At 41.6% G+C, this 22,448-nt stretch overlaps 1 protein-coding gene across 2 annotated transcripts in view; it reads left to right on the forward strand.

The window, feature by feature from the left end:
- BRWD1 (bromodomain and WD repeat domain containing 1) overlaps nucleotides 1-22,448 on the forward strand; it is a 93,475-nt gene that overhangs the window by 29,480 nt on the left and 41,547 nt on the right. For both annotated transcript variants that reach the window (XM_075593736.1, XM_075593734.1), the window contains exons 16-23: nucleotides 1,393-1,521; nucleotides 1,795-2,020; nucleotides 4,086-4,268; nucleotides 4,853-5,015; nucleotides 6,421-6,514; nucleotides 13,873-14,016; nucleotides 16,113-16,189; nucleotides 18,085-18,268. In XM_075593736.1, the coding sequence (XP_075449851.1) occupies nucleotides 1,393-1,521; nucleotides 1,795-2,020; nucleotides 4,086-4,268; nucleotides 4,853-5,015; nucleotides 6,421-6,514; nucleotides 13,873-14,016; nucleotides 16,113-16,189; nucleotides 18,085-18,268 (1,200 nt within the window). The remainder of the gene's footprint in view (nucleotides 1-1,392; nucleotides 1,522-1,794; nucleotides 2,021-4,085; nucleotides 4,269-4,852; nucleotides 5,016-6,420; nucleotides 6,515-13,872; nucleotides 14,017-16,112; nucleotides 16,190-18,084; nucleotides 18,269-22,448) is intronic.

Below are 22,448 nucleotides of genomic sequence, written 5' to 3' on the forward strand. Positions count from 1 at the left end.
TAAAATCTTAAATCTGATTCAAGTGAACAGGACCTGCAGTTTAGTAGTGTCTCCAGTTCTCCTCTTCCTCCACGCCAAAACTGTTTCATGTTTCCAAATCCGATTTCTGCAAGGAATTCATTTGCAATGTGTTGGAAGCTGCTCCGGGATCGTGGATATGAAATCACTGTGCTGCCAAAGGGTTTTATGATTATTACTGCATTACCCTGTGATAGCAAAGTTTGCTATTTGAATTGGGATTTTTGCCCGAAGGCGCGCGTCTAGGAGATGGAGAGATAAGTTCTCCTGGTAAAATCAAGCCATTACCTAAATCGGAAGGGCACGGCACGCATCCCCCCGGGCAGATGTACTTACCCACAGGCGGAGTCAGAGGTGGAGGCTTGGTCTGGCACTCGGCCGAGAAGAGGTGGCAGCGGGAGATCCATAGCGGGCATCTCATCTCCAACAGCTGAGTCGCAGGGGGTGGGGGTGTATGGCGGGGGGGGGAGGGGTTGAAGCGGCCTGCACTTCAACCAGCCGCTGCACCGCCAACAGCTGAGTCGCAGGGGTAGGGCCGTGGTTCAAGCAGCCAGCACTTCAACACCAGCTTTTGGTAAGTGCTGAAAGCAGCCCAGCTGTGGCTGCTTAAGCAGCGTCCCCTTTGTAATCGGTTCTAAGACGCATTCCAATTTCAGACATGTAAAAATGGGAAAAAAGGTGCGTCTTAGAATCGATGAAATACGGTACTTCAAATCGGACATACAAGCCTCAGCTAAAGCAAGCGATTGTAGAGTGATTGAACCGTTGACTAAAAATGTGTGTTTTCTTGTCCTTGATTTTCCTCCCATTGGGTGAGTTTTTTGTTTTGTCCCAATTAGTATCCACTGCCATGTCGGGAACAGGAAAATAAAAAATGTATTCAGTTTATCGTAATGTTCCTTTCCAGTACTCTACTACTAATGTCAGTGGGTACATCATACCCTCCCTATAATAACCGGATATCAATTATGTTTATAGCCATGGGAGAAACCGAAGATTGCCTCTGCAGGGATGGGGTACCAGGTCCCTGCAGAAGTTTCCTGTCCGACCTATGCTGAGGGAGGAGCTAATCCCAATTAGTACCCACTGCAATTGGTGGCGTACAGAAAAAATGATGGAAAACTGAATACATAATCTTTTTTTTTTTTATATCTGTAGTTCTCTAGCAGCCCAGGGCGGCTGTGGCCTTGTTCAGTGATTTTGTTGTTGTACAATGCAGCTTCTTTATTTTGTGAGTGAATGGTGTGGCAGCAATTTCTTTTCTGGTTTTACGTTGTTTTATGTATTGGAATACATTCTTCAGAACAGTCCATTAATCGGTATCAAGTTATTGGCGGTTTTATTGTTTAATAATTTTCTTTCCCTTCCCCTCAGATTGAAGGGCAAGGTCATGGTGCAGTTTTTGACTGTAAATTCTCTGTTGATGGGCAACACTTGGCATGTACAGATTCTCATGGGCATTTGCTGATTTTTGGATTTGGGTGTGGTAAACCCTATGAGAAGGTAAGTGTTTTGTTTACCAGTACATTCTTAGGTTAGTATCTTTATCATATTTTTCTAATGGCCTATAATGAAGGACCCTGTAGCTTTTTAACGTTTGAATTGGCATGTGTCCGTTGTACTGCAGAGGTTCTGCCGTTATGTAATTACTATGTGGACTAATTAAGCCTACAAACGTGTAACGATAACCAAACATATGCAGTTCCCAGTAGTAAAATCTTAAGGACTGTCTTGAACTGTTGGGACCCTTATATAATTATTCCTCATCTCTTTCAGATTCCGGATCAAATGTTTTTCCACACAGACTATAGACCTCTTGCCCGAGATGGAAATAACTTTGTCCTTGATGAACAGACCCAGCAAGCTCCTCATCTCATGCCGCCCCCGTTTTTGGTAGATGTTGATGGGAACCCTCACCCACCAAAATATCAGCGCTGTGTGCCAGGGCGAGAGAATTTTGCAAATGAGCACTTGATTCCTCAGTTGGGATATGTGGAAACCAGTAAGAATCATGGATATATAAGCTTTTCAAGTCTCTGCGAAGAGTGTTTTTAAAGTCTGGTGTAGTATAGGGTGCTACAGGTGTAATTGCGACCTCTTGCTTGTTCGTAGAGGTTTATACTACATCTACAGTATATAAAGAACTGGCTCAATTAAAAAATATAATTACTTGCAACAAATATCTAATGGCGTCAGTTTGAAAACATAAGCTTATTTCATTGTTTTTTTTTTTTTTGGAAGGGGCTACATCACTTTTTGTCCTTGCATTTTTTTTTTTAATTGAGATAATCCAGTAGGTTTTGGTTTTGGAAAATTACTGATGTGAAATTCCTGGAGTCTTCATTTTTTTTTTTTCCAATCTAAAAGGAAATAATTTTATTCAACTCATCACATTAACTTTGAGAAAACTGCAACATCCCTTTTATCAATATGGTTTATCATCTTCTAACGAAACCCTCCTGGCCGGGATTCCCTAAGCTCTGATAACTGGTATCTGATTGACTTAAATGTATGTATATATATATATATATCTTTATATTGTATCTCCAGTGTACTTGGCGCTTTATAAAAGAGAAAATACAGTACAGGGAATTGTAATACATTAAGTGGAACAATAGGAAAGGAAATTCCTGCCCCCCGAGAGCTTACAATCTATGTGGTATGTTTGGAGAGTTAGACAGACGGTGAGAGAATAAGTGCAGTAGGTGTCAGTGCTTGGCTACAATGGTTGGTAGGAGTGACTTTGGCACAGTAGCCATGAATCTAATTGAAATGCTTCGTTTAAGATGGAAGTGTTAAGGTTTAACTAAAAGGTCGGGTAAGACAGTGCTTGGCATATACGGAGTATGAGGGAGGCAGTGAGGAAAAAAGGTTTAAGGCAAGAGCAGTAGAGGTGAAAGAGGTAGAAAGGAGACTTTTGGATAGAGGCATAATTAGAGATGAAAGCTTATTGTATATATTACTATAATCTGGACGTGAGAGAGGATAAGGGCATGAATTAGTTTTAGCAGTACATTGATGGGAAAAGAGGTGGAACTTGGCAATGTTATGGAGGAAGAAGCAATAATTTTTAGCCATGCTGTGAATGGAGAAGGAAAGGGAGGAGTCAAATGTCACTTCTAGGCAACTTCCTTTGGTGAGATGCTTGTAGTGCCGTTTACTGTGATGGGAAAAGGGGAGACAGCGGAGCACCATCCACAAAAATATGGCTAGGAGACAATCTAAGATTTAGGAGTGTATTACAGGTGTGCGGTTAGGGGTGGATAGATTTATCTGCATATCGTCTGAACAGAGATGATACCTAAAAGCCAATAGAGTTGCTGAGGTCAACAAGTGATGTTACAGAGCAAAAAAAAAGGAGAGATTCCAGAACAGAGCCCTGAGGTACACAGACAGGTCAATAGGAGACGAAGACCTATTTGTAAAAAAGACCGAAAATGATGGGAGGCAAGATGAGAACCAGGATAGAGCTTTGATGCAGATACCAAGAGCGTTTTGAACATGAGTTATGGACCGTATCGAAGGCAGTTGAGAGATGGAGTCGGACAAGTAGAAAAAAATGACCATGGGATTTTGCTTTATGTAGATCATTGCCTACTTTAGTGAGCACAGTCTGTTGAGTGAGCTGTATGAAAGCCAGATTGTAAAGGGTCCAAGAGTGGCATCGGCATGGGTATTAAGAAAGTTGATCATACGGGAGAACACTAGACCTTCTAGCCGTTAATGCCATGTAATGTGGGATCGAACACCGATGGAGCTTAGTTGATCGTCCCCTATGTATTTTATTTTTACCTAGATTTTTGTGCGGTTTGGCTTTTAGACCTATTTTTTTGAAAGGCCATAAATTATATTAGGAGGGTTCAAATGACTGAGCACTGCTTACCTTTATTGCAACTCCAGTATATGCTGCCAAGAGGAATTGCATTCATAAAGCAAGCAGAAGTCATTGTAATGTGTAACTTTTGACAATGGCATATATATGCGCACATGGTGAGAGGTCTTTGTGGCATTAAACATGATATTTTATGACATGGCAAAGATCAAATGTATTTTGTGTTTTTGTAAAGGTGATGGAGAAGTAGTGGAACAGATAATAGGACAGCAAACCAACTATGATCGCCACAGCCAGGAGCCTAGCATTCTGGATGGGATTATAAGGCAGTTACAGCGACAACAGGATCAGAGTCAAGGGCCAGAGCAAGAGCCTGGCTCCAGTGGACAGCCACAAATTGCAGACGCGATAAGAAGAGGTAATCTTCATTTTTATTCAGTGCTGCTGCCCCTACATACCAACAATAGGGTAAAGGAAATGCGCTCTTTGATTTGTTAAACTCAGCAACCCCAACATGTGTTTTTCATTGAGCTCAGAGTGGTGAGGGAGGATTATTCCAATTATTTCATCGGCCAACACTTTTGAGATCCAGCAATTTTTAGTGACTAAAAGTTTTCGTAGCCCCTGTTGAAAAACAAATTGACGTTGGGTTACTACTTTGCCTGCACCAATCCTTAATTAAATGTGACCACCTTTTAATGCACTATTTGCAATGCGTGTGTATCCCACAATTCATTGAAATGCTGTGGCCTTCAAAGATTTCCTTTCTTGAAAGGAGATGGACAGAGACCTCTTTCCTCATCCGCGAAGTTGACTCTTGCTTTCATATACGTGTGGAACCATCAGAATACCTTCATGTAGTTCTCACTTCCTCATTCTGAGAGTAATGCGATAAATATGACTTTATAAGCCTGAAGGTGCCATGATGAAATTGCCACCATGCCCAGCCTTCAGGTTTAAGTACCTTTTAATGTAAAACAACTGCTTTTATTTTATCTCCAGACCTTATTTCTCCCCCAAATATTGGCCTCCGTCGCAGCGGACAGGTTGAGGGTGTTCGTCAAATGCATCAGAATGCCCCACGGAGTCAGATGGCCACGGAGCGAGACCTTCTGGCTTGGAAACGTAGAGTTCTTGTACCAGAGATGCCACTCAGTATGAGCAGGTGCTGTAGCGTTTACTTCATGATGTAGCCTTCTTCCTTCTAGAAGCAGGTTATATGTATTTGGCAGGGTGTTCTAAAAGGGAACCGAATTAGTGTAGCCTACTTTTCTTTAAGACGTTTCCACAACATGAAAACACTGCATTAATGATTGCTTGGCTGCTTTCAAAGTTTTTGTTTTCAAATTATACAGCCCCAAGTATTAAGACCTAATTAAGCTAATGGCTGTGATTGTTTCATTGTTAATACAGGTGATACATTTTATTTTCATTTCTGCAAATTAAAATATCAATTGTGAGCTCAGACAGGTATGAAACCTAGCTTTTCACCATGATCTCCTAGCATACAGTGCATCCACTACAACAAGAGATTCTGGGAAATGACATGCAAATGAGCACAGTCACCATTTGCTTTAAATTCATTTGACATGAACCCCTATAAGCTTTTGCCTGCCATATTACACAGCTGTTCAGCACAGCGTGGGTTAAAATGCATAGCCAGTAAACCTACTCACAGATGGTTGTTTCGACCTTTTGGGTCACATCAGTGGGAGGCTGCTTATACTCGCTTTGCAATATACTCTATTTTCCTTTCTGAAATTCTGAACTTTTTCCTTTTTGTTTCCAATTGGAATAGGAGTGGTATAGGGAAGGGTATTGTCAATCTATTTAAAAAAAAAAAAAAGAAGGAAGTTAAAGGTTAGGTGCTTGATGTCTGTCTCACCTATAAATGTCTTCAATTTGGTTCTACCTGGCACAGCACCTGTATTAGTGTTGAGATTTAGGGTTAATGTAAAAAAGCACAGCAAATCCAATGTAATATGCACCGTGCACTGCTTTTGTTAGGGGCTCATAACTAAACGGTCTACAGAGGTGACCAGAGCTGGAAATTAAATAATGGCCATTGATGAGATGAATCTCCAAACATTTTTCTTCAATGTAAGCTTGGGTTTTCTATGCAGTCTCAGCCCCTTAGACTATATCGTGTATGGCAAATCACTTGGCCACCGATTTATAAAATAGTGTGCCACTTAACTCGTAATGTGGAAGGCTTCAAAACCTATTCAGCAGCTGCCTTAATATCATTGTCTGCTAACCCAGGAAGGTGCTGCAGGAGTTGACATCTGGCAGTGGCAGATTGAAGGCAGATTGAAGGCCTTGTCGTGTCATAAATTGATATAGAATCAGAAATAAATAGATCATTAGATGATGTAAAAAAACGGTAAGCGTTCTTTTGTTCCCAGTATTTGAAAGCGACTTTTACCTTTTAATTCTGCCTTTAAGGTAGTAAAATATATGTAGGGTAATCAGTGCTTATTCCATCTGCAGTGATTCTGTTGCTGCAAGGACTATGCACTCTACGGTCCATTTACTATGATATTAAAATTTGATTTTTTTCCTCACTGTAGACAGCAGGAGGAGTATAGAATTGCAAAAGGAGAGGAAGAGCGAGCTCGCTGTGCAAAACATAAGAGAAGAAAGCAATTAGAATCATCTCAGGAGGTAAGCAGGAACCGCAGGTGCTGGAGCTGTACAATGGTAACCAAACTCCTATCTACATTAATAACTATAAAGGGTTTTTCTCTCCTGTCCCTCCATGTCGGCGCATGACTTGTGGGAATGGGCTTCTCTCATCCGAAGGTAGAACACACTTCTGAACTGTTCACAGCCTTATAAGCCCCTCTTATGCCTGCCTTCGGTTAGTTTTATGTGTCCTACAGATCCGATATCACGTCACTCTCGGCATCCTTTGGAGGGGTGTTCAATCATGGACTGCCGTTTGCTGACCTCCCTCCACTGAGGACCCGTTCTATTTCCCAGTCGGTCTAATGTCCCACCACAGTGGCTTCAGATTCCAGCTTGGTACTTGGGCTGGTTCTCCAGCCCGAGCCACACAGTATTGCACCTTATTCCCGCTGCTTGAAAGCAAATGCAGAGACTTAAATATATTCCCCTTCCCCCCCTCCCCCCCCGCCCCTCTTCCCGAAGACCTGTAGTTAGACCAAAAACAGGTGCTGCTGTAGTGGGAGCCTGCCTGTTGGTCACCCAGACAAGTTATGTGAGGCATGAATCAGACAAACTGTGTTACAGGAAGCACCTTCATAGATGGAGTTTTTCAACAGGCTCATGACCTCAATGATGGTAACATTCAAAGAAGCCTTACAGGCAAATGTCACATGTCAGAGCATATGAAACCCTTACTTCTCTGGCCCAGACTCAAAGCAAGAGGGTATATCAGACCCATATCTTTATTCATCCTCCGACAAAGAGGATGTCAGAGAAGATCCAGCCTTAACCTTGATAATATTAATGAGCTTATTAAAGAAATGATGAATACAGTGTGTTTTCCCAGCACAGCAAAAAAGGTGACACAGATTTTATGAAAACAAAGGATCAATGTGTATTGACAAAATAATGGCAGTAACAACGCAATTTGAAGCAATTGGAGATACAGGATAAATTAAAGTACAAGCGTGGTCTGAGGCGAAGGGGGGAGGGAAGGGAGGGGGGGAGGGGAGGGAAGGTGAACACCGACAAGATAAAGTGAAAAGTAACGCATATATATATATATATATATATATATATATATATATATATATATATATCATGAGAAAAAATGCGGGGTTAACGTTTCGGGGTCCACAACCCCTTCTAATGGCGCAATCCCACAGTCCCCCAAAAGAGGACTCACTTGCAACACTTCCCTGTAGGTAAAAACAATAAGCGACACAACAGCGCTGGCAATTTATAATGTACTATGCAGTAGATTCCTCCTGTATTGGGATAAGCCACATAAGTTAAATTTTTAACAGTACACTATAGACAATACCACATATAATACTGTACTATGGGCAGAGAAGATCAGGCACAGTAATTAATGTAAAGATATCCTGGGATATAGAGCAACAGGTAAAATGAACCAAAGTCACAGAAGTTCAACAATACAAGGGTCCCACACCAGCGTAGGTGATTATTGCTATAGAGAGAGCCCACAACTAGGTACATAGGGGAACCAGTTACTATAATAGGCTATGAGAGTTCCAAACATTAATACTCTGACACAGGTCACAAGGGGGTGCTAGCGGATCCACAATCAAGTTGCTACAGAAACCAATAAGTGATGGAGGAAAAAGTTGTATACGACCCGTGCTCTGTAGGCTGCACTCCACAGCCTGCAGAGCATGGGTCCTATACAACTTTTTTTTCTCCATCACATTGGTTTTTGTAGCAAGTTGATTGCGGATCCGCTAGCTCCCCCTTGTATTGTATTGTATGTCTTTATTTATATAGTGCCATAAATGTACATAGCGCTTCACAGTAGTAATACATATCATATAAATAACAAATAAGATAAATAACAGATCATGGGAATAAGTGCTTCAGACATACTGTAAAAGTAACATTAAGGAAGGAGTCCCTGCTCCGAGGAGCTTACAATCTAATTGGTAGGTAGGGAGAACGTACAGAGACAGTAAGAGGGAATTCTAGTAAGTGCGTCTGCAGGGGGCCAAGCTTTGTGTCATGTGTCCATGATTATCCAGTGCTACTCAAATGCTTCTTTAAGCAGATGTGTCTTAAGGTGAGTCTTAAAGGTGGATAGCGAGGGGGCTAGTCGGGTATTGAGGGGAAGGGCATTCCAGAGGTGAGGGGCAGAAAGTGAGAAAGGTTTAAGGCGGGAGAGGGCTTTAGATACAAAGGGGGTAGAAAGAAGACATCCTTGAGAAGAACGCAAGAGTCGGGATGGTGCATAGCGAGAAATTAGGGCTGAGATGTAAGGAGGGGCAGAAGAATGTAAAGCTTTAAAAGTGTGCAGGAGAATTGAGTGTGAGATACGCGATTTAATCGGAAGCCAGGAGAGGGATTTCAGGAGGGGAGATGCTGAGACAGATCTAGGAAAGAGTAGAGTGATTCTGGCAGCAGCATTTAGGATAGATTGTAGGGGAGACAGGTGAGAGGTAGGAAGGCCGGACAGAAGGAGGTTGCAGTAATCGAGACGTGAGAGAATGAGGGCCTGAGTCAGAGTTTTAGCAGTTGAGTAACAGAGGAAAGGGCGTATGTATCTTTGTGATATTGCGGAGGAAAAAGCGACAAGTTTTAGAAACATTTTGAATATGAGAGGAGAATGAGAGTGAGGAATCAAGTGTAACCCCTAGGCAGCGTGCGTGGGCTACTGGGTGAATGATCGTATTTCCAATAGCAATGTGGAAGGAGGTAGTAGGGCCAGGTTTGGAAGGAAGTATAAGGACCTTGTGACCTGTCAGAGGATCCAGAATCACACGGACGACAATTATCTCTCGAGGATGCAGCACCCTTCTGAGATCCTATTGACGAGGATTGGTGGGCCACTAATAAGGCTGTATTCTACATCAGAGCTTCCCTCAAGCCAATGAATGCATCATCATGTCTGGTAAAGACTGATCTGGTATTCCAGTGTTCAAGAAGCAATGCAATCCAGAACATTGTCAGAAGATCCTGAAAGACAGCACTATCTTGGTCAGTTACTGGATTTTCTCTGCAACGCCTCATCCGACAGAACCAGACTACTGGCCAGATCTACAATATCAGTCACCGCACATACAGCTCCCTGGCTCAAACCCTGGGCTCCCGATGTCGCGTAAAAAATTTTTTTTTGTTTCTAGGAAAGGCTCTGTTTTGGCTCAGAATTATACACCATAATTGCAAGAATTACATAGGGGAATGGATCATTCTTAACAGAAGACAGAAAAGACCCAATTTTCCCATTTCATTCAACGGTCCGAGGCACTCCTTTCCAAGCTACTGATCATTCAAAAGACCAAGACCCTCAATCATGCAGGGAGAACAAGTCAATCGACCAGTTAAGTTGCCCCTTTGAGATCCAGCGGATCCCCTTTTGAACACTCTAGCAGTAGGGGGTAGGCTAAAAGGCATGGATCCAATCAACTACTGATCAATATGTACTGTAAGTCATCAGGATGGGCTACTCAATGGAGTTTCCACCAAAAAACACACCTGTCAAGATTAGTTCAGTCATCTATACCTCAAGATCCACAAAAATGATAAACGTTTCATCAGTGTTTGGAGACTCTTCTCGATCAACAGGCAAAAGCAGCGCACCTCACACCTCCTTTTGGTAATGTTTAATGGACAATAAATTGTCATATTTTGATACCACATGGCTCCCAGGCCTGTGCGCTGCTTTTGCCTTTTTTTGTTCCTCTATAGAACCTGTACCCTGGACTCTTCCACCAAAGAAAGTTCCAATTCAACTTTCTTTCCAAATGGAACAAGAAGAATCAAGACCTGTCCCAGAACAGATGCGAGCTCTTCCGGATGGGGAGTCAACTGACAGGAAGTTTGTTCAAGGAATTTGCAGAATTACAGAAACATTTTCAAGCAGCATGAGATACGCGCAATCTTCCAAGTGCTTTTTGCATTTGCAGGGATAGTCGATCAAAATACTCTGACAATATCATAGTGTTTTCCCATATAAACCATCTGCAGTACAAGGAGTGGTCAAGCCGCAAGAGTCGCTAACATTTTCTGATGGGCAGAACTCCATATTCCAGCATTTATGGTGTTTCTTATGGTCACCAGAATGTCCCAAGCCAACTTTTTAAGCCAAAATATTATAGACCAGGGGAGTGGTCTATGAATCAGGAAATTGTTTGTCTCAATCATCAATAGACCTCATGGCAATAGATTGCAACACCAAATGCCATCCTTTCGATTTATTTATTTTCCCCCCGAAGACACCGGGGTCACCAGGCATCAGCAATAGATGCTTTCGCCAGAGTGATAGTTCCCATTGGTCTGTCTTTCCACCAATTCTTCCGATATAGAGGATATAGCAGAAAATCAAAACGGAGGATATTAAAGCCATATTTATAGCACCAGGGTGGCCAAGAAGATCCTGATTCACAGAGCTAAAAGAAATGTCAGTGGACTTGCCAAGGCCGCTTCCAATCTCCCTGAATCTTCTCATGCAGGGCCTAATCAACCATCCAAACATACAGATGTTCTATCTTACAGCTTGGAGACTGAAAGGGAAATCCTAACACACAAGTTTCAGACACTGATCAAAGCCAGAAAGCCAGTAACTTCTACAATTTATTACAGACTATATGATTCGAAGTAGAATATCCTGCTCCACTAAATATATTGTGTGGGGTTGGTGCTAGCAAAGACTGATGAATGCAACAGAGACGAGAAGCAAGGAGTCCTTTATGCTGCACTCTGAAAACTCCAAAACAATCGTGCCAACCAAATCTAAAATGTAACCTTTAATTTGTATGTATTTAAAACAATAAGGCGGGTGGGGGGCTGGGGGGCTGGGGGGCTGTACTTTACATGGTAGTCCTGATCCTTCTAGTCTGTTTCTTTTTTTTTTTTTGTCCTCTGAGTAGACCATGTATTGGTATGTAGGAGGGTTCAGTTGTAAGAGGAATTCTAAATGGAGAGGAGCAATTGTACCACAATTACGTGCATTTAAAAATATTTTCTGCCGGTGGGTAATGGTGTATGGTTTAGAAGGCTGTGTCCAAGAAGAGGGCGTGCAGGCAGTGCACTGCTTGTAGAATGAGGCAAAAATATGATCAGTATAAAATTAACAGCTTTATTGAAGATCAGACATCACATCACAGGACACACATCACCGTGAGAAGTACTCTGACGCGTTTCGGGATCCCTGCCCTTTGTCAAAGAGTGTATTCTTTGAAATGGCAGATTTTCAAAGCTCCCGCGGGCCAATAGGAAGTCGTGACCATGTGACGCGGGAGCTTTAAACTGCGGAAAACTGCGGAAAACTGTAGAGAGATATCGGGCCCCCCTTCGGAGGTAAGAATCTCTGGAAGCAGGGGTGTGTCTCGAGCTGAAATTAACAGGATTCAGCTCCGGAGACCCCCCTGCTTTTATCCTGCATTAAAAAAAAATTAAAAAGCTGCAGAAAAAAATCTGCTTGGATTGCTCCTTTTTGCTCCTTACATTTTATATTTGGTTGGCGTCATTGTTTTGTGGTTTTCAGAGTGCAGCATAAAGCGCTCCTTATTTCTCATCTGTTTTATTACAGAATATGGTCAATCCTCCAATGATCCTGGTGTGTCAACAATAACGTGAGCACACAGTTGGCATCGAGCCCGATCATCTTAGATTACCTTCAAGAGGTTTTCAATAAGGGTCTCTGCAGTCGGCATCTTTTATTATCAGATAGCAGACTAAAAATATATTCAGCAATTCTTAAAAGCAACTGGAAAAATAAAACCAAGCACCACAGATCCAGTCCCATTGTAGGATTTAAATCTAGTGTTGGACACATCCTTTCAAACCTCTTCATTCAAATGGTTTGTCATTGAAAGCTGTATTTCTCATGGCAATATCTGCCAGAAGAGCGAGCGAACTGAGCAATAGGTCAGGTTTTAAGGATATCCCTGCTTCAGCACAGGTGGGTCAGTCAATGACTGAGCCACCTGTGCCAAAGCAGAGATCCTAAAAACCTGTTTGTGACCCTTGAGGACTGGAGTTGGCCATGCCTGCCTTAGGCTACGCTTAGTGCCGGTGGCAGCGACGTCAGGCTATGGTTGCTGGAAAAATTAAATTGAGATGACTTCCAGAGATCGCCACCAAGCCGTCGCATCGCGCTTAGTATAAGCGCATGCGACAGCGGCAATGCGTTTGTTTTGACGCGACGTTGCGTCAGTCGCCGGCGCTATAAGCGCAGCCTTAGACATTTAGTGTGTTGAAGACCTATATCTCAGAACAGAATCCTTTTAATGATCCAGAAGTTTTTCTCCTCTTTGCCGGGCAACAAAATGGAAAGCCCGCATCCAAAAACCTCATTATACAGGCTTTTATAGGGTCTGAAACTCACCGACAATGTCTTTAAAAGCTTATTCTATCCGAGCGATCGCAACTTCTTGGGCTATGAAACCACAGGCATCCTCAGAGCAAATCTGAAAACACTGCCAACTAAATGTATATGCAGAAGGGATATTCCCTCATTTCACACGCAGACGTGGAGGGATAGGGGAGAAAATTGACATTTTAGTAACCAATAAGTTTTCTCCTGGTTCCACCATGGCAGTGCGTGTATAGTTCCCACCTCCTATTTTTTTTATTTTTTTTTTGCAATATATTTTCTTTGTCCTTAATGTATATTATCCCTAGTTTTCTTTGGGTGCATATGTATACGTAGTTCAACTTGGCTAAACGTACAACTGACCCGAGGCGGGAGTAGGAGGGACTTAAATGGCCGCAAACAGGTTAGAATTCTGTCTTGCCTTCACACGGGCAGAGCCTATTCCCTAATGTCATGCGCTGCCATGGGGGGACCGGGAGAAAATACATTATCGGTGAGTAAAATTTCAGTTTTGTAGCCGTTTCCACACAGTGTCACTTTTTTACATCTCCATTGTTTTTTTCATGTACTTTTAATATGGGTGCATGTTATTTCATAGGGGAAGCTACAAGTGGATATCTCTAGATCGGTAAAATGGGTAAAGTTGGCCAACAAGTTTGTATTGTTTAATGCTGATCTTGTGCAAAGTTGTATTCAGAAATGATTTTTGTTTTTTTTTATAACTGTAAGCACATGATCAATGGGGAATACAGAACAACATTGATCCACTCTAGTTATAGGAGCATCAAGCATATAATTACATTAGAAGAACGGAATCCCTGCCCAGAACAAAACTGCAGCATGTAAACGGTGTGCAGTGGTTTTCAGAGTACAGCAGTGAAAGTGTGTTAACATTTAGCTAATTAGAAAGGGTATTTTAGGCAAAGTAAAGGTATTGGTTTGAAATATAGCATAGTCTCCTCCAGCATGGTGGCAGAATATGTATTGAGGAACAGCAAAGTATAACCAGGATTATTATTTTGACCAGGACGACTCTGAAGTCCCGACTTTCCATTATCGCCGAAAACGAAAACCCCCCAGTCGACGGTCCCGACGTGATGTGGAACAGTTTATTGATCTCACATGTGAGGAAGGAGAAGAAACTCCTAGGTCGGAGGAAGAGATTGAAGAGGCAAGTGATGTATTCTCATTCAATGCAGACTTGTGTTTTTTTTTTTTTCTTCTTTTTTAAACAGGTGGAGTTGTAAACCAAGAAATCGGGTTGCAGTTTATTTTTCCATTACCAATTACAGCTCATACATGGGAACATTGAAAGTGCCCTCCTCTTTCCAGGCGTCTGCTTTTTTTTTTAAGCTTACTAACATGATCTCCATCACGTCTAAAATTCTGTAACTTCCTACAGCCGATACCTCCTCCAAGTACTCCTTCACCCCGTTTTCTTAGCTTACAGCAGCAATTCCCCCCCACACCTCCAAGAATCGTGTATGTATATGTTGGTATCTTGCCCCTTTATAAGGGCAATTTATGCTGTTTTGTTATATTTTTTAATATAGGATTGAAGCAGGGGGTCTCTGGAACTGAACCCCATTAAATTAGTCTCCAGGGAGACCCTGCTTCCGGAGATACTAACCTCCACAGTGTGTGCCGGCATCGCTGCAAAGTTTAAAGCTCCTGCTTCACGCGAGCGAATAAGAAGCTGAATCTGATGACGTCACGGCTTCCTATTGGTCGCAGGGTGGGGGGTCTTCGACATGCCATTACACGTTCCCTGCTAGCCGAGCGGCTACCGGCAGAAGCAGAGGGACCTCAGAGCTGAATTTAATGGTGTTCAGCTCCGCCGACCCTCTGCTTCGATACTATGCTAAAAAAAGAAAAGAAAATGCGGCAGCATATACCGCAGTATCGGGAGTGCTCCTATGCCCTTTTGAGGGAATGATTTTGAATGTTTTAAGCTTCCTGGGGTTGCCATAGCAGCCATCTGGACAACCACACCACTTGCTCGTTTGAAATTGGCAGCTATATGGTGAACACTGGACAGCTGGATCTTCGCTGATCGATCACGGGAGAACAGATCAATCGACAGCTTAGATCAGGGGTGCTCAACTCTAGTCCTTAAGCCCTCCCAAACAGGTCAGGTCCCAATCAGTCCGTGCTTCAGCACAGGAGGCACAATTGTGAGCCACCTGTGCTGAAGCTGGGATATCCTGAAAACCTGACCTTTTGTGGGTTCTTGTGGACTGGAGTTGAACACCCACCCACTGGCTTAGATAATTCCACGTCCTTAAATGTATAGAATTGCGGCATCTATTAGAACAAAAAATACCAGGCAACAGTCCAATGCCCCTTTTAATTTCTAGCCCAAGTTATCCTTGGTCACCTCCCTGCACGGGGCACCAGGGAGTGATCCATTTGACTTCATATTTCAAACGCGTATCTCCTGAATGGAGCAGTGGATTTAAAAATAAATAAAAACCGCGTTGGATAAGGCACGAATAGATTTTGTTAAAGTAAAACATGCAACAGAAAAAGTGCCCTTCTGCTTTAAGGTTTACAATTCTATACCCGTCATCTCCTTCTACCTGGCCTCCCTTTTTATTGTTACCAAATGATTGGAACGTGCTCATTCTACAGACGTAGTATAAATCACAGGTCACCTGCAACATAATCTTTTATCTGTTTTTCTTGTAACCACTGTAATATCATCCTATTGTACAGTAGGCGAATTAAACATGTGTAGGCGTTTCCATTTTCTGTGTGGGTTTGCGTGTAAAATCCTCTTACAAAATGGGGAGGGAAAAAAAATCTTGATTTTGGTGTATTTCTCATGCTTCTGTTCTAATTTTTAGCCTGCAGTCTGAGACAGATTACAACTCAAGGGGGGTGTAGAGAATTGTGTATTTTTTTCATTTTGTATTTATTGATTTAAACTGAATTGGTCACTGGCAGTTATTCCTCAACATGTTGTAACCTTATGTGTAACTCTTAACCATTTTTAGGAGTGCTCATGCTGGTATTTCTGGAACCTACCTGTAGGCACCGGCTAATATTAATCAGAGAACATGTTGCTTTGTCTTGGGGATGAGAAATGCAATAGGTGTTACAAGGCCAAGTACTTGCACATTATTGTGAATCCAAAATGTGACTGCTATGCCTGCTAATGTTTAATGTACTGACATTTCGTAGCTGCCTTCCTGTGTTTTACGTCAAGTGTAAATTCTGGATGGCAAAATTGAGTGACATTTGTACATGTTTTCCTTCTCTGCTTAGGACAATGGCATTTTATTATCAAGTTCAGCATCCTCTGATAAAGAGGAAGAATGGAAGAGTGAGAACAGCAGCTCCAGGTAACAAATACCTTTCAGAATCGTGCTTGAATTATACATACTCCTACACACTTTTTTCAACTCTCGTGACATTGGCACATTGCTCTAAATCAAGTACAAAATCATTCAAGTGCCGCCTTTGCAAGTACATTGTGTTTCCATACATGAGTATTTTCATTGGCTCTAATGTACAGGGCTTTGAAAACCTCATACGGCTCTTAAAGTGTACTGTGGCAGCACGGTTGAGAGGTGGATGAATAGCAGAGGTGTGAAGGCTATCATGCTCACATCTTCCCCAAAATGTGGTGCAGGAAGTGGATTAAATGTTGCGTTAATGTGACACACTTAAAGAAGAAACCCTACTTGGTTTTGATATGTTACATGATCTATTAAATACATTAATGGTGGACCACCAAAAGATATCCCAACCTACATTGAATATACAGCTCAACCCCGTTATGGCGCGATCCGTTAGAACGCGAATCCGCTTGTAACTCGGTCTGAGCATGGCTCCCGAATTTTAAACCTCCTTTTAAACCTCCATTTTGCCGCGCAAGAACCTTACTGGCATCTCTCTCCTCACTTCAAAGAAGCTTTACTCTCTGCAGCCGTCCACGTGCTCTCCTTGCTCGGCAAAATGGATGTTAAAAAAAAAAAAAAAAAAAAGGCTGCACATGACAGCTGCAGAGAGGAGAGAGGAGAGCGTACGTGGACGGCTGCAGAGATGAAAGCTTCTATGTCATTGAGGAGAGAGATGCAGGTAAAGTCCTCGCGCGGCAAAATGGATGTTAAAAAAAAAAAAAAAAGGGCTGCACATGACAGCTGCAGAGAGGAGAGAGGAGAGCGTACGTGGACGGCTGCAGAGATGAAAGCTTCTATGTCATTGAGGAGAGAGATGCAGGTAAAGTCCTCGCGCGGCAAAATGGAGGTTTAAAAAAAAAAATATGAACTGCCGGTGAAATTTTAACGCGATCCCAGATATAACGCGGTCTAGGGGCTGTGGACCCTAAGGACCGCGTTATAACTGGTTTGAGCTGTACTATCTCTAAACTGTCATTTACAGGTAAAGCAATGTCCATGGTACCATCGTGTATGTGGACTTCACAGGAATAGGTCTCGTATTACTTTGCATTTGCCCCAACGTAAGCTGAAAAGAATATTTCATTATAAAAAGGGAAAGCTTGCTCAACTCTCTGATAGTCAGGCTGAGCAATGACACGGGGGATGCATAATTGCTACAGGATGCCATGCTGGAATAATGCCTGTGGTGTTCTTTTAAATAGGACCCCCTTACTTGGTAACGTGGAGGCTGAAGTGTTTGCATAGAAATATGTTGTCTAAAAGGAGCGACCCAACTTACAGTAGGTCACAAAAGCACATTTTGTGAACCACTTAACCATGCTCTTGGGTTCTTTAAATACATGTAATCATTTTAAGTAGGGGCCCTGAAAACACCAGCGCATGTCTGCAAATGTTTCTCCACTGCCAAAACATGAAGCAGAAAGGGGTTTTGCCCGCAGGAAAAATGGCATGTGTTAATCAACACTGACACAATATTAAATAGCAAGGCTAATTGAAACCATTCTCAAGTCTCAACTTGTTGAGAAACAACATTTAAGAATGCGTATATGAGACTTTCTGCCTGCTCTTAAAAAAACAAACATAAAACAATAGTTCTAGGTGGGCGATTCATCAATTGCCGATGTCGGGTATTTGTGGCCGATCCGGCTATTTGCCATAGACTTGGATCAGATGCGATACCCTGCATCCGTGGTTCATGAATCCGTGAGTAAATATGTTACTACCATTTTTCATTTTCAGCAGAGGGTACTACACCTTTAATAGAGACCTATAAGCAGACTGGTTCTTCAAATAGCCTTGATCTACCCCCACCCCCCATGTTTTTGTTATTGCAGCGACTCATCAAGTGAATATTCTGACTGGACAGCAAATGCAGGAATTAATCTCCAGCCCCCCAGCTGCACCTCGAGTCGTCGCCGGGTTCAGAGGTTGCTCAGCAGTTCAGAGGATGAGAGCTCTGCAGAAGAGAAGACTTCTCCACCAAAGAAGAGAGGACGCAAACCAAGAAAACAAGATGGGGTAAGAAGAGTTTTGATATGTAGTTTTCAATAAACATTATTAATTATTACCGTATTGTAAGTGCTGATTGCTGTAAGTAAATGCAAGAAAAACGCAATTGCAATATATGACTAAAGATTTTTGAAGTCACAATTCCCTCCAGGAGCCTATAACGTTCATATTTTGCCCCATGAACATGTCCTGCTTTTTCTGGAGTGTTAATCATGATTTACACATAATTAAAGCGTCCAAATTTCTGGAAAGCTGAACTAGGACAGGATTACTTGGACCAACGATGTATTGGAAGTAAAGTAGAAAGTGGCAATAAAATCAATCGCAAAAATGTTTTCCTTTTAAATAAAGTGTCATAGGTTATATTTTAAGGAAGCAATCTCACTGAAGCGCATCAGTTTAATGTAATGTTAGTATCTTACTCCCTGAGCATAATGTGCCTTTACCTGTCAATCACCACCGCACTCCCCAGCGACATCTGTCGGATCGGGTGCACATGGACAGTCAGCGGCAGTGATTGACAGGTCAAGTCACTGTCGCTCAGTGAGGTTGCGTGAGGGCTGGGGATGAAGGGGTCGGAGCTCTCTCGTACCTTGCCCGCCGCTGCTCTCAATGCATACTGTGACTTGAGGAGGAGGGAGGAGTGTGTTTGTCACACTGACTCCTCCCCCCCCCCCTCCACCTAACAATACTGGCTCCTAAAAATTCTGTCTGGCTCTTAATTTTATATTTTTGTCCACCCCTGAATTATATATACAGTAGTTTGCAGAAGTTTTTACCCCCTACCAATAGCATAGCAAATTGTTGAATTACAAATAATGTATGCACATTTTTTTTTTTAACAAACTATTTGTATTCAAAACTACAAAGCAGTATTGGTTAAACTGAACACTGTTGTATGAGGAGGAAGTTAAATTGGTAGAAGTACATTTTGCAGCAATTGCTGCTGAGTCTTTTTGGATTGGTTTCTATTAGCTTTGCACAGTAGGATGGTGACGTTTTGGCCCATTCTTCACGGGAAAATTGATCCAGTTCTGATAAGTTTGTTGGGGATCGTCGATGGATTACAATCCACAGGATAGAAATGCAGCAGAATCAAAGCACAAACTTAGCTCAAGGTACATATGAAATAAAGAGAAAACGTGCAATACAGCTCCACAATATAGCATCAAATGTGGTTAGAAACTGTTGGTGTTCAACTCAGCTTCTATCCACATTTTACAGTATGCTATATTGCACTGTTTTTTCTTTGTCATTTGTACCTTATCCCTTGAAATATTGCCTTGTATCTTCCAAATGCGCTCCATTCCATCTTAATTTATTTTATTCAGAAGGTTCCCATCCATTATTTGTCGGCCACAATAGACTTGCAGACTTGACACATTTGTTGGACATCACTTTGGTCTTTGGTCCTTAAGATCAGAATATTTACTTTCATTCCATATTTTTTAAATTTGTCATTCTTATATGTATGGTTATTTTAACTTGTTAGGTTCTATTGGACCTGGTATTAAATGTCATTATTTTATACTGATCCCCCTGTGCGCTGTGCATATTTTATGCCACTTTAATCTTGCTGATTCATATGGAGGTCGACATTCTTTCTTGCTTTGGCGAGTTCTCCAATTCGTTGCTAGATGTCTTCTGGGCTTATGGCAAAAATAAGTCATCTGCAAGTCATAGATGACTCAAATATTCACTAGTTGATTTTGATTCCTTTTTCTTCGCAATCTAATGTCTTGGAACAAAGTGTTGCAGTGAAAAGGTTTGGTGATATTGTCTCACTGCCGCAAACCCTCGCTGATCCTTATCTTGCGCGTATCTTCATGTAATCTAACGTTTGTGGTATTCTCGTAAATGTTCTTTAAAATATCAGAATACGCTTCTTCAACATTTTGGGCCTCATGCAGAGAGTAGCGAATTTTAAAATTGGAGAGTTTAAAAAAAAGTAGCTTTTTTGGAGAGTTTTATTCTCCATATGCAGAAATGTGCGAATTCTGCAATGTTTGGCATTAATGCGTGTGGCGAGTTAGAATTGGAGAGATGCGCGCTGCAGAAATGTGTTAAAAAAAAATCGCGCATTTTTTTTTCCCTTTCCTATAGGCGGCGAGCTCCATGTAATTGCCAACTTTTCTTGGCGAGGCAAATACTAGCAAATCGCTCCATTTTCTTGGCGCGAACAGCCGCTAGATGCCGTTCGCGGCTCTCTGCATTAGGATATTTTTAAAACTGGCGAGATGTAGGTTCTCGCCAGCCGCGCGGCGAGATTTTGAAAACGAAAAAAAAAAATGGCGAGTTTTCCGTAGCTCGCCATTTTCGGCAGTTTTCTGCGCGAATTTCCCCAAAAAATGGAGAGATTTGTAATAGCGCTGCTCTCTGCATGAGGCCCTTTGTCTTAATTCATCTAGGACCTCCTGAGGTGTAGACTGAATCAAATGCTTTGTCGTAATCTACTAATCCTAAAATGAGTGGTAGATCGTATTTATTACTTCGGGAAATCGCTTATTATACTACTTAGGTGTGGTCCAAGCTGTTGTAGCCATTGCAAGATCCTGCTTGTTCTCTAGGCAGGCCAACGTCGAGGGTCTGTTTTAGCTATTAGTGAGTATCTTCGTAAAAATCCTTTAAGTGATTGGAATCTGCATGGTCTGTAGTTCTTAAGGACTTCTCGTCTCCTTTCTTGTGGATGAAGAGAACTATGACATTGTTCCATTCTTCTGGAATTTTCCTGTTCTTCAAGGAACATGTAAAGAGTTTTTTTTGCAATGATTTTTTTCTACTTCCCCCAGCTTCTTTCAAGATTTCCGTTGGAATTGCATCTTCCCTTGGAGCCTTCTCATTCTTCATGGATGTTATTGTTTTTGCTGCTTCTAGAAGTACACATGGTATATCATTGGTGGTTTCTTCTCGCGTGTCCTGTGCTGGATTATGCCCTGTGTTGTGTGTCATGTGTTCGCGTACAATTTCACGTAGAAATCCTCAACTCTCTTTATAAGTGCACAGTCATTTATTGTTGATCCATCATGTTTGAGTGCAATGATTTTTCTTCCCAAACATAAGTCCATGCTTTCTCTTCTTTAATAAGCTTTTGTTATCTTCATTAGTCTTCTTCACCATATCTCAGTAAAATGTTCCTACATCTACAGTTATACAAACAAAAAGAACGATTCCTGCGCTCCTACCAATTAGGCTAAAATAAAATTATAATCTCATGAAAAAGGGTATTTTGTTCAACCCTTTGGCCAAAGCATTTGTAAGCCTGCATGCCACGTCAAGGCATACCCGTTAATGCAGGTACCTACTATATATAATTTTTCTTTTTTTTTTATATATATATATATATATATACACACACACACACACACACACACACACACACACACACACACACACACACACACACACACACACACACACACACGCTATCTTTTTACCTGCAGCAAACTTCTCTAGGGAGGAGCGCGGTATTATTTACAGCATCTTCAGTTATACGTTCGCAAATTGTCTTGCACAGCTCTGCATATTCAATTCTTATTATTGCATCTTGGGATTGCTTCATTTCTTGCCATCTCCTTAGTAATTGTTTTCTTATCAGATATTTTCTTATCCAGTTTGTTGCCGATTCCTCCTGTTTTTTTTTCTTCTGCTTTTTCAACAACAATCTTCATAATTGTTAGTGTCCCAATGTATTTTGAGCAAGCTGAAGCCATTTTTCACTTCAAGTTGAAATTATCTGCTGTTATTCTTGAGGTCATTGTTGATTTGTTTTTATCGTCTTTTTATTCAGTTTTCTTCTTTTCAACTTCACATTCACAAATAATCTGCAGTGAACCAATCAGTGATCACACCTGTGTCAAAACGGTTAATGATTGAAGACTACACAATCACATATTTTTTTGTTGGGATATAATCATTTTTGTTCTTCACTCCAGTGGGTCCATTATATGTCAATTTTAGATGCTTTTTGAAGAATAAATTCATGATGTACAAGTTTTCACATTCTGTAAATTCTACCAATCTGTCCCCACGTTCATTCCTTTTACCTTAACCATACTTACCAACTAATGGTTCATCTTTCTGATGGGCACCAATCTATGTATTGAAATCTGCCATAACGATCTTGTAGTGACCATTTCCTTTGTTAAATTGGTACAAGTCTTCTACTTCATTATCTGCGTGACTTGGTGTT

This window comes from Ascaphus truei, chromosome 3 (genome assembly GCF_040206685.1).
Source record: "Ascaphus truei isolate aAscTru1 chromosome 3, aAscTru1.hap1, whole genome shotgun sequence".
Lineage (NCBI taxonomy): Eukaryota > Metazoa > Chordata > Amphibia > Anura > Ascaphidae > Ascaphus > Ascaphus truei.